Below are 17,259 nucleotides of genomic sequence, written 5' to 3'. Positions count from 1 at the left end.
TTCCATCATGGAATAAGTCTCTCCATTTTTGTGAATGGGAGGGGGTAATATGCAGTCGCCGCCACAAGAGAGTCACATCCTTGCAACTACAAAATCAAGATTTGGGTGGCATTCTTGCACCTTCCTTGGGTAATCTAACATTCCTCAGGGAGATGAGTCTTACTAGCATCAACTTACATGGTCATATTCCAAGAGAAGTTGGTCATTTGAAGAGACTGCAGATTCTTGATTTGAGGCAAAATAATCTTCATGGAGAGATTCCTATAGAGATGATAAATTGTTCAAGCCTTCAAGTAATTATATTGCTATACAATAATCTAACTGGCGAAGTTCCTTCATGGTTTGGTTCTATGATGCAACTTACTCAACTGGGGCTTGGAGCCAACGGGTTTGTTGGTAGTATCCCACCTTCATTGGGAAATCTCTCATCTCTTGAGAAGTTGTCACTTGCATACAATCAATTGGAAGGAAGCATAACTCCAACTTTGGGTAGGTTGTCAACTTTGAAATTTTTGGGTTTGGGTGTAAATAAGTTTTCTGGTCAAGTTCCTCCTTCACTTTACAACCTTTCAAATATTCAAGTTCTTGATTTCACGGAAAACCAGTTAGTGGGTAATTTTCTCTCAAATTTACCTATGGCTTTTCCCAATCTTGAGATACTTTTGTGTGGAGGGAACCGATTCACCGGTACTTTTCCATCTTCAATATCCAACCTTTCTGAACTACAACAGTTTCAAATATCCAAAAATGTTTTTTATGGACCAATTTCTCCTACCGTAGGAAGTTTACACAAACTCCAGATATTTAATGTTGGACGGAATAGATTTGGGAATGGAAGAGCTCATGATTTGGATTTCCTTTCCTCATTGACTAATTGTACTCAATTGCAGAAATTAGGCTTTTATGAAAATTATTTAGGTGGAGTATTTCCAGATATCATAAGCAACTTATCAACAAATCTCGTTTTGCTTGGTATGGCGTTGAATCAAATATCTGGAAGGATACCAGAAGGAATTGGAAAACTAGTCAACCTAGCAACACTTGATATGGAGGGCAATTTTCTTGAGGGAACAATTCCAGATTCAATAGGAAAGCTAAAAAATCTTGGAGTGTTGTGGTTGGATGAAAATAAGTTCTATGGCAACATCCCTCTTGTCATTGGTAACCTTACTATGCTGTCTGACGTTGATCTGAGCTCAAATAAATTTGAAGGACTCATTCCCTTTACACTTGGATACTGCACCAACATGCAAAGATTTTCTGCATATGGAAACAACCTAAGTGGTAATATACCCAATCAAACATTTGGCTACCAGCAAGGTCTAATACAATTGTCTTTATACTCCAACTCTTTTACTGGCTCCATTCCTTCTGATCTTGGAAACTTGAACCATCTTTCCATCTTGCATTTACAAGATAACAAGCTAATTGGTGAGATTCCCGTGAGGCTTAGTGCTTGCACTGCTTTAACGGAGCTGGTACTAGAAAGAAACTCATTCCATGGAAGTATACCTTCATTCTTGGGATCTCTACTATCCCTTGAAATCTTGGACCTTTCTAATAACAACTTCTCAAGCACAATCCCACATGAACTTGTGAATCTCACGTTTCTGAATGCTTTGAACTTATCTTTTAACCATCTCTCTGGTGAGGTCCCGGTAGGAGGGGTATTCAATAATGTCACAGCAATATCACTCGTCGGAAACAAAGATCTTTGTGGTGGAATACCTCAATTGAATCTCCCTACATGCTCTACGTTGCCCTTAAAGAAGAAACACAAGAGATCTGTTAAAAAGAAAGTCATCCTCATAATCGCATTTGGAGGGGTTCTAATCTCTTCCGTTGCCTTTATTATTAGTATATATCTTCTCAAGAAGAAGCAAAAAAGGTTATCCACTCCTTCTCTAGCTTTGCAATATGGCTATGTGAAGGTTTCTTATGGAGAGCTACATCAAGCAACCAATGGATTTTCTTCCTTAAATTTAATTGGCACAGGAAGCTCTGGCTCAGTATATAGAGGAACCCTTCTCCATTTTGAGAGACCTGTTGCTGTGAAGGTGTTGAATCTTCAAACACGCGGAGCATCGAAGAGTTTCGTGTCCGAATGCAAAGCTCTAGGAAAATTGAAGCACAGAAACCTTCTCAATATATTGACCTGTTGTTCAGGTGTTGATTACAAAGGGGATGATTTCAAGGCCATAGTGTTTGAGTTCATGCCTAATGGGAGTTTAGAAAGCTTGTTGCACAACAACATTGAAGATAGCGAGTCCACAAATCGGAGTCTCAACCTGATGCAAAGAGTAAATATTGCTCTTGATGTAGCTTTTGCATTGGATTATCTTCACAATGATTCAGAGGAAGCTGTAGTTCACTGTGATGTTAAGCCAAGTAATGTTCTACTTGATGATGACATTGTTGCTCACCTGGGAGACTTTGGGTTAGCTAGGCTTCTTCATGGGCATGCCACAAGCTATACTAGTAGTAATCAAGCTAGTTCCTCTGTTATTAAGGGAACCATCGGATACCTTCCACCAGGTATAAGTGCTTTTGATCGCTTTTGGTACTTCTTTAATAACTACATGTATTGTTACTGACCTGGTATTGTTTTCTATGTTATGTTAGATTCATGATAGTATAGCAATTTCATCATTTACTTTCAACTAACCAAGTCCTAAGCGCATTAAGAATCAGAATTTTACCTTTATCTATCGACCCCTTAACATATTCATTTGATCTTAGTTTTTAATCATGATGTCATTGCATTTTATCTATATATACACACTCGTCCTTTTTCATCCTTTTTTCTTGTTTAAAGCATTGTTATTGGAATCAAACAGAGTATGGAGCAGGTGGGTCAGTATCACCACAAGGAGACATCTATAGCTATGGAATTCTTCTTTTGGAAATACTAACCGGAAAGAGACCAACGGATGGCATGTTTGGTGAAGATTTAAGCCTACACAAATTCTGTAAACTGGCAATTCCAGAAGGAATTACTGAGATTGTTGATTCAAGATTGATAACTCCGTTTGATGAAGGAGAAAGAAGGATCACACAACAGAAAAACATGGAGTGTTTAGTGTCTTTTGCTAGGATTGGAGTTGCATGTTCTGAAGAGTTCCCCACTCAACGGATGAACATTAAAGATGTCATAATGGAGCTGCATGCAATTAAACAGAAACTGCTTCCTTAGATAGGTGTCATGATTATGAAAACAAATTTAGTTCTCAGTTGGATTACTCTCTTGTCCATTTCTTGTTTTATGTGAATGTTGTAGTTTAATTTACATAGCTTCAATTTCTATACGCTAATGAAATTGCTTCTTGTTGTTTCTGTACCCTACATTACAATAATCAAGGAACAGTTTTTTATGGCAAATCTTTTTTCTTTTACACTTCAATAATGTTGTTACGATGGGTAACCGGAGATCAGTGGGCCGGATGACGTTGGTTGACCCAAACGTGTGAGGGAGGTGGCCAGCTGGTGCACCTGAAACTCGGTGTTCCTCCGTTCGACTTGCGCGTCTGGGAGAATGGGGGGTGGTACCTGCAATGACACTCCAATGCCTAAGTTAGCAAGAGTGTGAGCAAGTTGAGGATGTATTGGGACTTAGTGATACCTGAGGGATGTCAGGGTATTTATAGTGGTGAACCAATAACCACCGCTGAAGTAGTGCCACCTTTTTAGGTGGATAACCGTTCCCATATCTTAGGGAGGTTAAGATATGGCTCTACGAAGTGGTTAGAGAGTTTCTAGGGGCAGTTACTCATTCGAATGAGTGTTATCTGCCAGCTAACCCTCGTATCCGACTTCTTTGGAGTAGGTCGTGTTCAGTACCGACTTCTGGGGATGAAGGCCGGTACTGGGGGAGGGCCAACCCCTTTGGTTTGGGCTTCTTTGCTTGGATCCTGGGTCCTATTTATTGGGCCAGGGTATGAACAGTGCCCCTACTCGAGCCCAATTTATTTTTAAGAGTTGGGTTCGAGTATTCAACTCGGGGTCGTAGCCGATTTGTGAGAGGACCGACGTGATGGTTTGAGAACCGACGTGATTTTTCGTGACCTTTTGGTTCTGACAGTTACGTCTAATCAAGCGTCGTATCCGTTAGGGGTGTGCGTAGGGATTTAATAGCCTTGGTAACGGTGCATCCTCATTAATGATTGCCCCGATTTTACCGTTATGCCCCTAACGTTCTTATAAATACTTTCCCTCTCTTTTGTTGTTTCGTTTCTGCGATCTTTCAAATTTTCCTTGCCTTCGTTCGTGCTGCGTTCTTGCGTCTTCAAAGGCTTTTTGCTTCCAACCCTTATTTCCGAATAAAGGTTAGTTCTTTAATATGCCTTTGTAGATAAATTTGATTTGTAGACTTTAGTTTCGCATCCTCCTCCCTTTAGAGACCGTGTTGGTGACATTTCTTTTTCCTTTGTAGGTTTGTTACCCCCTTTTTTATAAAAAGAAATGGCTTCTGTAGATGCTCTCTCTCACTGGGTTGATGTCACGGTCTTAGGGGAGGAGCCCTCAGTCGATTCTGAGTTCATTACCAACCTTCGCACTCATCACAGAATTTGTACTTCTGAGGATGACGAACCAAAATACGAATTGGTAGTCCCGGGTCCTGAAGACCGGGTTTGTTTTGGAAGAGTCGATGAGGCGGCCCCTCATTTTTTCTTTATGTATGAGTGCATGATCACCCGTTTGGGTGTTTTTCTTCCTTTTTCGAATTTTGAGATATCTGTTTTGCGTCACTGTCGAGTCGCTCCCACCCAGCTTCACCCCAACTCTTGGGATTTTTTGAAAATTTATCAATTTGTCAGCCAGGCTTTAGAGTTCCCGACTTCTTTAAAGATTTTCTTCCATCTTTTCCATATGACAAAACCCTTCAGTGGGCTAAACAATAAACAACAGTGGGTGTCGTTCCGAGCCATACAAGGTCGGAGACTTTTTACCCTTTTTGATGAGTCCTTTCATGACTTCAAATTTTAAATTATTTTGTATAGAATAAAATATTTTTTTGTGGTATAATTTAAATAAATTTATTAAAAAAATTTATAAAAAAATATTCAGGTGTAGTTCGAATTAATCCACTTCGAATGACGTTGAATGGCGTGCATGGAAGTAGTTCGAATCAACTTGATTCGAATTACATGTTGCTGCCTAATTCGAATTAGTTGAATTCGAATTATGTTGCTTTGAGTGTCAGTGAGTAATTCGAATCTATGTGATTTGAATTACATGCAATCCAAGTTCGAAGCAAGTAGGTTCGAACTACATATAAACGTGGTTTGGTTGATTGATGAATTAGATTTTGCTTTGGCTGATTTGTGTAAAATTATTCTCCCCTTGGCTTATTTATGTTTTTTTCATCAAAAATATTTTAGAGATTATAAATAGATTTTGAATTTATTTATTTTTAAAAAAGACATAGGTTATTTATATTAGAGTTATACAAAACTGCATTTTCATTTTTTTATTTTTCGATTTGCATTAATGGCTACACTTTGTCTTTTCTTGCGGTTTTTTTGTTTGTAAATAATTAAAAAAATAAATGAATGAGAATGAAAAACATATAAAAATGTTATATTAAATTTAAGAAATTTTTGACAATTAGTATGAAAAATTAAAAAATAAAGAGTAGTAAGAGTCTTAATATGTATAAGTTGTAGAATTTGAATATTTGTAATTAAAATTTTTTATAATTATTATTATGACACTTTTAATGTATGTTTATTGCATTTAATTAGTACTTGATGATTCAATTAAATAATAATAGATCAAAGTTTTTGTTTTAATTTTTTTAAAATATTTTACTAAATAGTAATTTGTTGATTTTCATCTTTTGCCAAATTATTAGAATTGCTGATGTGGCATCATTAGCAAAAAAAAGATGGCTTAAATTCATTGTGGAGAGAGTTGATATTAATTTTTATATATTATAAATAGATAGATAAATAGATTACACCAAATTAGTTACATCTCATTGTTCCCTATAGGCCTATATCCTGAGCAATATAATTAAAGGATAAGTTACAGAAAGAAAATAGTACCATAAGTAGTTATACTTACAAATTTTAGAAAACAGGCCTGCTACACATCTATATAACCATATAACCAAGTTGGTCTAAGTTTAAATTGATTCAAGCGCATTAAATGGAGACCGAAAAACACGCGCCAGACACAAAAAAAGTCTCGTTTTCCATTCACGCTTCATTATGAACGAACGTTACATCTTCAATACGAAACTAATACACCAAAACACTCACTCTCTTCGAATCTCTCTGAACATCACTCAAACTTCAATCACATTCTTTGCGAAAATCACTACTGCAAACGAATCGGAAGAAGATTTCGCAAGCAATAAGAAAAAACAAATGAAAACAGCAACAAAGACTACAAAAGGTATGAGAAAACTACTGTTCATTTAAAATCTTGCAATGTCGCGTTTCGCCTAGTTTCATTTTAGTTTTACTAGTTTGATTTGCTTCATTTAGTGGATTGAACTATTGTGAATGATTTTTACAGTATAACTAGGGCTTTAAGATATAGTTGCTTGTTCTTATTGGTTTGGATAGTTTAATTAGAGCTTTGTTACTATCTTCAGTACTTATTTTTCATTGAAGAACACTATTCTTGTTGATTAAAAATTGATAATGATTTATTAACCACATGAACGTTTTTCGATTCGGTGGGCTGTGTGATTTTGGTTCTATGCATGAAGGATTTTCGGTTCGGTGGGTTGTGGCATATTAATTAACTTGATTAAGATATACATGCTTGTGGTTATTGATGTATTGAATGAGTTTTATTTAGTACAATTGACATTAGAGACAACTCTTTCACTTTGATAAGCCATACTACTGTAATAGTATTCTTGTTGATTGAAAGTTGATCATCATTTATTAACCACATGAATATTTTTCGGTTCGGTAGCCTTTTTTATTTTGGTTATGTGCATGAAGGATTTTTGGTTCGGTGGGTTGTGGCATTTTAATTGAGTTGTTTAACATGCATATGCTTGTGGTTGTTGATGTATTGAATGAGTTTTGTTTAGGACAATTCACATTAGAGACAACTCTTTCACTTTGATAATCCATACTACTGTAATAGTATTTTTGTTGATTGAAAGCTGATCATCATTTATTAACCACATGAACATTTTTTGGTTCGGTAGCCTTTTTGATTTTGGTTCTTTGCATGAAGGATTTTCGGTTCGGTGGATTGTGGCATTTTAATTAACTTGTTTAACATACACATGTTTGTGGTTGTTGATGTATTGAATGAGTTTTGTTTAGGACAATTGACATTAGAGACAACTCTTTCACTTTGATAAGCCATACTATTGTAATAGTATTCTTGTTGATTGAAAGTTGATCATCATTTATTAACCACATGAAGATTTTTCGGTTCGGTAGCCTTTTTGATTTTGGTTCTGTGCATGAAAGATTTTTGGTTCGGTGGGTTGTGGCATTTTAATTGACTTGTTTAACATACACATGCTTGTGGTTGTTGATGTATTGAATGAGTTTTGTTTAGGACAATTCACATTAGAGACAACTCTTTCACTTTGATAAGCCATACTACTGTAATAGTATTCTTGTTGATTGAAAGTTGATCATCATTTATGAACCACATAAACATTTTTCGGTTCGATAGCCTTTGTAATTTTGATTCTGTGAGTGAAAGATTTTCGATTCGGTGGGTTGTGGCATTTTAATTGACTTGTTTAACATATACATGCTTGTGCTTGTTGATATACTGAATGAAATATTGACCAAAATTTTTTATTACAGCAAAACACAACAAGAAGATGGCAACAATGAAGGAGAAGGCACATTATAACGTAAGCAGATTCAATATATTTATCCACTTTCATTTGAATAATATTTATTTTGTATTATAAATATATCCTCACATTCTGTTTCAAAACTTACAGAAAACTCACTATTGCAGATGCCAAACAAAGGCAATAGCAACAGTGTACAGGAAAATGAGTCAAAAAAAGAAAGATATTGTGGAAGAAATGGGATTTGGTGGTCTGGCACATGTGCCAGAAATGAATGTCTCTAATATACTGTTGATAGAATTGCTTGATCGGTTTGATGTAGAGAGAGGATGCCTAAAAACTCTACAGGGAACAATATATATAACTCATCGGAAAGTAGCAGCTGCCCTCGACATAACCAACGGAGGTAATACATTTTTCACTTATTGCTTATTTTCAGTTCATTGGTATCCGGATAATTAAACTGACCGTTTTTGTTTTATTTTTGCTATTAAAATATTGTAAGGAATCTTTTTCTTGAAAAGGTTGATTACAACAAACTGAATCCAGCAGACAAGAAAATATTTAACAGCATCAAAAATATTTTCTTGGCAATTTTGGCAAGAAATATGCTGGATATGAGAGTAGAAGGGGAGGAGAACCAGAAAATTATTTAAATTCTAAAAATGAAGTCAAGAACAATATTCTCAATAACTATTTTACCTTATTTTCCCGCAAGACATCACTTAGATCCTTTTAATTCCATAATCTACTCGACTTTCTTGGTTCTTTGGGTGATTTTTCTCGAATAATATTTCTACCCAAATCTCTCAACAAATCATGGATAGTGATAATATTCCGCTTATAAGTTATGAGTGACTTATCAATGAGAATTCTTAAACAAAAAAAAATCAGGTTGAAATCCTCGAATGCTTAAAATATCTTTTACTTACCATTCTTCATTCCCAGCGGGAAAGAAACATGCAATATCAAGAAATATCTCCTTTTTTATCTCCTCAAGGCCATCATAATTGATTCTAAGCATATCTAGAATGTCTTTTGTTAGATTTTCTTTTAGTCTAACTAATGCACTACTCCACTCAGACACATTTCGCCCAAACAAAAATGAGCCCAACACTCTAACTGTTAATGGAAGTCCATTAGCATATGTTAATGCAGAATTTGTCAAACGTCTGTAATCTTGTGCAACATGATTACATTTGAAAGCTTTTCTACCTAGGAAAAGGGAAGATGAAAGGCCTTCCTTTAGTCTTGAGATAAGTCCACCAGCATCTCAACCAACTCAGCCCTCCCAAGAGAGTGATTCACAACTTGAAATCCTAGCAGAGGCGGTGGTAGATGCTGGAGTGACAGCAGCATTAAAATTTACTGAAGGAACATCTTTAGAACCAACCTTAACAGCGGCTCAAGTTTACAAAACCCCGCAGAAAAAGACAAAAATTACGAACGAGCTGATCGAAAAGTGTTATCATTGGATGACACATGTGAAAGAGACAAAAGATGGTACCAATGAATATGAACCAATATTTGTCTTGAAACACGAGGGACTCTACGAGGGATTAAGACAATATTTCATGTCTCTAATGCCCAAAGAAGATGTGCATGCCGTGGTAAATTATTTTCCAATTGCGTTAACATTAATGATTTTTTTAAACACTCTTATATAGTATATCTCATAAATTTTCATCATGTAGGTGATTAGTATACACAGCATCATTCTCAACGAAATAAAAACTAAGCGGTATCATGAACAAATATACATTGTGCCGCAGGATATTGTGGTAACCTAAATTTCCTATTCACTGCTGATTACTTTTCGGTTCGGTCGGAATATAAATATTGGTTCACCTGATTCTTATGTCTTCTGTTGAGTTCTTTTGTATTAAGAAAACTTTTCTCTTGATGATTGAATGCTTTTCACGTTTTATTCAGCATATGATTTGTGTTCGGTTCAGTGGAAATGTGATTTTACTGATGTTTATTTTGCAGAATTTTATGTTAGGAACACATGGCGTGAAGTACACTGATAAGAGCACAAATAAAGCCTACAGGTTTGATATTCCGCCATATGCCCACCACCGCCAGTTTTTTGACAAAAAAAAACTTGCATCGTATCCATTTGTAAGTTGTAATATCTAAAAATTCTTTGATAATTCTCTTGTTTGCTATTGTTTCGACTGAAATATTCTATAATTTTTCGAAACTTCAACTATTTGTCCCAATTTGCAATGGAGGGCATTGGTGGTTGTGGATTGCTGATGTAAACAAAAAAAAAAATTCAATGTCCTTGACCCTATCAACAAGAAGCTAAAAGATATACCTGATTCGAGAAAGGAACTGAACAAATTTGTTGTAAGTTATTTTCTTGTAATTGTTCAAATTATTCTGTACATGAGAGAGTTTGGTTGACTGTTGTTGTTCTGTTTATTTACTTTTTTTTTGTCTCTTTCAGGGTTTAATAATTTCCCAAATGAAGGTGTACGCTGGGGCGGAATTTTCAATGGAGGATGAACTGGGAGAGGAAGCAGAGTATATCCAATTGAATGGTCAACGAACAAAGTAAGAATCTTTCTCTTCTATAGTGCTATTTTTAATGTGTTTTATTTTATAGACTATTGATCGTATTATACTCAAGCTATGATTGTTTTATTCTCTCTCTCTAAAATCACAACAACATCATCACTGAATTTTAATAAATGGTAAATCTAGAGACTAGAGAAGAAGAAAAGAAACTGATGATTATTGATTGGAGTCTGAAGAAAATTAAAATAAGGTGGAGGCTGCTGAGTTTAGTTGGGACTTTGCACTCTCTGTATATACAATGCTAGTGACTAATTAAAGATAAAGATTAATCAAGAAATACCACTGTAACTTAGGGGTGGCAAAACGGGTCGAGTCCGTCGGGCCGATCCGCTAAACCCGTTAAAAAAAGCGGGTCGGACTAGGATTCAGAGCCCGCCAAATTAAAAAATCCGCCAAAGCCGCACCGTCAAATTGGCGGGTTTTGGCGGGGTGGGGCGGGCCGGTCCGCCGGGCCGAAGATTTTTATTTTTATTTTTTTTATTAAATAAAAGAGTGATTACTATTAGAAAATTAATAATTATAGAATTTTTAAACACTTTTTTTCATTTTTTTGTTTTTATTCTTCTTTTAGTTATTAACTTTATTTATTTTATTTTACAATTTCGTATATATGCTCAAATTATGTGACTTATTTTTAAAATAAAGATGATTCTATTGACAAATATTATTTTGAACAATTTTATTGAAGTTAAAAATAAAAAAAAATAGTAAAAAAATTATATTATAATTTGACTATTTTTTATTTGTATTTGATTTTTTAATTATTATTTTTTGGTTAATTTTAATAAATTTTATTTTTCAAAAAACAAAAAAGAGTCAAGCAGACTAGCCCGCCAACCCGCCAATCCGCCATAAAACGAGGCGGACTAGCATTTTAAACCCATTTTAGTTGGCGGGACGGGCCAATCCACCTCGTTTATGGGGCGAACCTAGACAGGGGGACAGATTGGGCGGACCGACCCGCTTTGCCACCCCTACTGTAACTAACTTAGCAAGCTCAATCAATTAACTGCTCAAAACTGACTAGTTATCATCATAAATACTGTGTAGTTCTATTTATACCGTTTTAACAAATTCTACTCTTCTCCTTTAATACTGTGTAGTTCTCTATTCTGCTCAAGACTGACCTAACGTAGATAAGAAGGAGAAAGCGTAAAATCAGTTGAAAAATATCAAATGATGACTTGGTGACACGGTTAAAAATATACACAACTACTTGTTCATATATAGTTATAATTAATAATAATCAACTAGTTCATGAACCTGGATGCTTTTTTGTAATGCTTCTATATATATAAATACCAATAGTTTCTTATTCTTATAGTTTTTTAATTTAAACTAATCTGAACTTAATATATCATTTTATATGTCAAGCAGATATTAGTTTAATTTATGAGAGATCTAATTTATTAACCTTTTGTAAAGTTCTTTAAGAGATTTGAATATATAATTACTATTTCATTCATCTTTTTTTTTTAATTTTTTTGTTTTTAATTTTCTTTATCTTTTTAAATCAGTTACTTCCAACCTTCACAGTTTAGAGAAAAAATTTGTATTACTATACGAGAGGCTACATCTAATTTATTTTAATTACTGAAAATATGGTCATAAAATAGATGTTTACTCAAAGAAAAATTATAAAAATTTATCTAAAGAAAGTACGATTATAGATGTTGGTAATCAGAATTCTATAAACATAATTCATTCTGATAATCAAAACCAGTAACAGGGGATGAAAAATGAAAGCCAAAAAAAGAAAGTAAAAATAGAAGGTGAAGAATCTGGATCAATAGAAGACGAAAAATAAATCAATATTTATATATGATGCCATTAATTCTTTCTGCTAGTGATAATTTTATCCGTTAGAATATACTTAATGAGGCCAACAACTTTTACAAGACACAAAATTAGAATAATATCTCTGAATCAAAAGGAAGAAAATATGTATGAATCATGAATGGTTATTAAGAGACAAAAAAAAAACAAAAATCAGGAGAAGTAAAATAGATCAAGAAAAAAAAATTATTCCGCATATTTAAGCTCTTAAATATCATGAATGATGAAAAAGGAAAATAATCTCAACCTAAAGAGGAATTGCAATCCAAACTGTATTTCTAATTAAATATAATTATTGTAAATAAATTAAAAAATATAAATTTAATATTAATTTTTAAAAGTTTTTATTAAATAATTTCTAATAAAAATTTAATTTATTATAGTTCTGCACAATATGCATGTTTAAATCTAATAATTATTTTAGTTTACATAGTTCACCGTTAAATTAGATTAAATTTTTAATATGGTCCCATAAATTCATGACTTTCATTATTTTAGTCCCATAAATCTAAATTTTTTTATATTAGACTCTGATATTTAATTATGAGTACCATATTGGTCTCTATCCTTTTTAGCACTGAATCAGTGAAGAAAGTATTAAACTAGCTAGCTATGACTTACTACACTAGACACATCGTTAAACAATGTCATTTCGTTTTGGCGCTTAATTAAACAAGACAAAAATAAGAGGGAAAAAAGTTTATATGATATGCAAACTATTTTATCCCTCTACATCATTTAATTATATGTTTAGCATGACAATTTAGAACAAGTTCAATATTTTGTTTGTTGGCTCAATATAAAAAAGGATCCACAGACCAATATGGTATTTAAAAATGAATCTCAACTACTAATATAGCTAGAGAGTTTGCTTTCAATTCAATATGCAGTTTTCTTCTCTTAATTTAGGTAATAATAGTTTTTCATTTTTACAGTTTTTTAATTTAAACTATTCTGAACTTAATATATCGTTTTATATGTCAAGCGGATGTTAGTTTAATTTATGGGAAATTTAATTTAATAATCTTTTGAAAAGTATAAAATTCTCTCCGAGATTTGAGTATATAATTACTATTTCATTCATCTTTTTTATTTTTCTATTTTTAATTTTCTTTATTTTTTTAAACCAGGTGGTTCCAACCTTCTCAGCTTTAGAAAAAAAATTCATTTTAATATACGAGAGGCTACTTCTAATTTGTTTTAAGTGCTAAAAATATGGTCATAAAATAGATGTTTACCAAAAAAAAATATAAAAATTTATCTAAAGAAAGTGCGGTTATAGATGTTTTTAATTTGAATTCTATAAACATAATTCATTCTGATAATCTGAAGCTAGTAACAGGGGATGAAAAATGAAAGTAAAAAAAAAAAAGAAAAAATAGATGGAAAAGAATCTAGATCAATAGAAGGCAAAGAATCTAAATCAGCATTTACACATGATGTCATTAATTCTTTCTACTAGTGATAATTTTATCTGGTAGAATATGCTTAACAGGGCAACAGCTTTTACAAGACATAAAATCAGAATAATATCTCTGAATCAAAGGAAGAAAATATGTATAAACTATGGATGGTTATTAAAAGACAACAACAAAAAAATAAGCAAAAATCAAGAGAGGTAAAACAGACCAGAAAAAAAAGAAAATTATTTCACATATTTAAGGCCTTAAATATCATAAATGATGAGGAAGAAAAACAATCTCAACCTAAAAAAGAATTGCAGTCCAAAATGTAATTATAATTAAANNNCCAAACCATAATTCTAATTAAATACAACTATTGTAAATAAATTAAAAAATATAAATTTAATATTAATTTTTAAAAATTTTTATTAAATAATTTCTTATAAAAAATTAATTTATTATAGTTCTGCACAATATGCAAGCTTAAATCTAATAATTATTTTACATTATATAGTTCACTGTTAAATTAGATTAAATTTTTAAAATGGTCCTAAAAATTCACGATTTTTATCATTTTAGTCTCTTAAATCTAAAATTTTTTATATTAGACTCTGAGATTTAACTATGGGTACTATATTGGTCTCTACCCCTTTTAACACTGAATCAGTGAAGGAAGTGTTGAGCTAGCTAGCTATGACTTACTACACTGGACACATCGCTAAACAATGTCATTTCGCCTTGGCGCTTAAACAAGACAAAAATAAGAGGGCGAAAAAGAGTTTATATGATGTGAAATCGTTTTAGCTCCCTGCATTCTCTAAAACGACCTCATATGTCTTGTTTGAGAGCTAAAATGAAACAACATCATTTAGTCCTGTGTTTAGCATGATAATTTAGAACTAGCTCAACATTCTGTTTGTTGATTTAATATCAAAAAAGATTCAAGAATCAATATAGTGTGTGAAACTGAATCTCAGGAACCAATATAGCTAGAGGATTTGCTTTCAATTCAATATGCAGTTTTCTTCTCTTAATTTAGGTAATTTAATATAATATTAATTTTACAATAAAAAGTTGTGTGTAAAAATTGCATATGAAAGCACAACAATAATAATAATAATAAGTGGTTGAATAATAGTTTTTCATTCTTATAGTTTTTTAATTTAAACTAATCTGAACTTAATATATCGTTTTATATGTCAAGCGGATGTTAGTTTAATTTATGAGAGATTTAATTCAATAATCTTTTGTAAAGTACAAAATTCTCTCCAAAATTTGAGTATATAATTACTATTTCATTCATCTTTTTTATTTTTCTGTTTTTAATTTTTTTTTATTTTTTTAAATCAGGTGGTTCCAGCCTTCTCAGCTTTAGAGAAAAAATTCATTTTAGTTATACGAGAGGCTACTTCTAATTTGTTTTAAGTGCTAAAAATATAGTCATAAAATAGATGTTTACCAAAAAAAAATGAAAATTTATCTAAAAAAAGTGCGATTATAGATGTTGGTAATCTGAATTCTATAAACATAATTCATTTTGATAATAGAAGCGTAGCAGGGAATGAAAAATGAAAGCCAAAAAAAAAAAGAAAAAATAGATGGGAAAGAATCTAGATCAATAGAAGGCGAAGAATCTAAATCAGCATTTACACATGATGTCGTTAATTCTTTCTGCTAATAATAATTTTATCCGGTAGAATATGCTTAACAGGACCAACAGCTTTTACAAGACACAAAATCAGAATAATATCTCTAAATCAAATAATAAAAATATGTATAAATTATGGATGGTTATTAAGAGACAACAAAAAAAAAAAGAAAAACAAAAATCAAGAGAGGTAAAACAGACCAGAAAAAATTATTTCACATATTTAAGGCCTTAAATATCATAAATGATGAGGAAGGAAAACAATCTAAACCTAAAAAGGAATTGCAGCCCAAAACGTAATTATAATTTAATTCTACTATTGTAAATAAATTAAAAAATATAAATTTAATTTTAATTTTTAAAATTTTTTATTAAATAATTTCTTATAAAAATTTAATTTATTATAGTTCTGCACAATATGCAAGCTTAAATCTAATAATTATTTTACATTATATAGTTCACTGTTAAATTAGATTAAATTTTTAAAATAGTCCTAAAAATTCACGATTTTTACCATTTTAGTCCCTTAAATCTAAAATATATTATATTAGACTATGAGATTTAACTATGGGTACTATATTGGTCTCTACCCCTTTTAGCACTGAATCAGTGAAGGAAGTGTTGAGCTAGCGCTAGCTATGACTTACTACACTGGACACATCGTTAAATAATGTCATTTCGCTTTAGCACTTAAACAAGAGAAAAATAAAAGGGCGAAAAAGAGTTTATATGATGTGAAAACCGTTTTATCTCCCTGCATTCTCCAAAACGACCTCATATATCTTGTTTAAGAGCTAAAATGAAACAACATCATTTAGTTTTGTGTTTAGCACGACAACTTAGAACTAGCTCAACATTCTGTTTTGTTGACTCAATATAAAAAAAAATCCAAAAATTAATATGGTGTTTGAAACTAAATCTCAGGAACCAATATAGTTACAGAATTTTTTTTCAATTCAATATGCAGTTTTCTTCTCTTAATTTAGGTAATTTAATATAATATTAATTTTACAATGAAAAGTTCTNNTGAAATAATAATAATAATAATAATAATAATAATAATAATAATAATAATAATAAGTGGTTGAATAATAGTTTCTCATTCTTATAATTTTTTAATTTGAACTAATCTGAATTTAATATATCGTTTTATATGTCAAGAGGATGTTAGTTTAATTTATGAGAGATTTAATTCAATAATCTTTTGTAAGATTTGAGTATATAATTACTATTTTATTTATCTTTTTTATTTTTTTGTTTTCAATTTTCTTTATCTTTTCAAACCAGGTGGTTCTAACTTTCTCAGCTTTAGAGAAAAAATTTATGTTAGTATACGAGAGACTACATCTAATTTATTTTAATTGTTGAAAATATGGTCATAAAATAGATGTTTAACCAGAAAAAATTCTAAAAATTTATCTAAAGAAAGTGCGATTATAGATGTTGGTAATCAAAATTCTATAAACATAATTCATTCTGATAATCGAAGCCAGTAATAAGGAATGGAAAATGAAAGCCAAAAAAAAAAAGAAAAAATAGAAGGTGAAAAATCTGGATCAATAGAAAGCGAAGAATCTGAATAAGCATTTACACATGATGCCACCATTAATTCTTTCTGCTTGTGATAATTTTATCCGGTAGAATATACTTAATGGGCCATCAACTTTTACAAGACACAAAATCAGAATAATATCTTTGAATTAGAGAAAGAAAATATGTATGAACCATGAATGATTATCAAGAGACAATAACAAAAAAATAAACAAAAATCAAGAGAGATAAAAGAGACCAAGAAAAAAAAGAAATTATTCCACATATTTAAGGCCTTAAATATCATAAATAATGAGAAAGGAAAACAATCTCAACCTAAAGAGGAATTATAGTCCAAACTATAATTCTAATTAAATACAACTATTGTAAATAAATTAAAAAAATATAAATTTAATATTAATTTTTAAAAAATTTTATTAAATAATTTTAAATAAAAATTTAATTTATTATAATTCTGC

The 17,259-nt window shown here is 31.7% G+C and overlaps 1 protein-coding gene across 1 annotated transcript in view; it reads left to right on the top strand.

The window, feature by feature from the left end:
• Positions 1-3,370, top strand: part of LOC107606627 (probable LRR receptor-like serine/threonine-protein kinase At3g47570) — a 3,808-nt gene extending 438 nt beyond the window's left edge. Inside the window, exons 2-3 of the mRNA XM_016308667.2 lie at positions 1-2,535; positions 2,838-3,370. The exon at positions 1-2,535 is cut by the window's left edge and continues 8 nt beyond it. Coding sequence (XP_016164153.2) covers positions 1-2,535; positions 2,838-3,193 — 2,891 coding nt within the window. The 3' untranslated portion in view covers positions 3,194-3,370. The remainder of the gene's footprint in view (positions 2,536-2,837) is intronic.

This window comes from Arachis ipaensis, chromosome B07 (genome assembly GCF_000816755.2).
Source record: "Arachis ipaensis cultivar K30076 chromosome B07, Araip1.1, whole genome shotgun sequence".
NCBI lineage: Eukaryota > Viridiplantae > Streptophyta > Magnoliopsida > Fabales > Fabaceae > Arachis > Arachis ipaensis.
The sequence above is the reverse complement of the archived record's forward strand: the minus strand, read 5'-3'. Positions and strand labels throughout refer to the sequence as shown.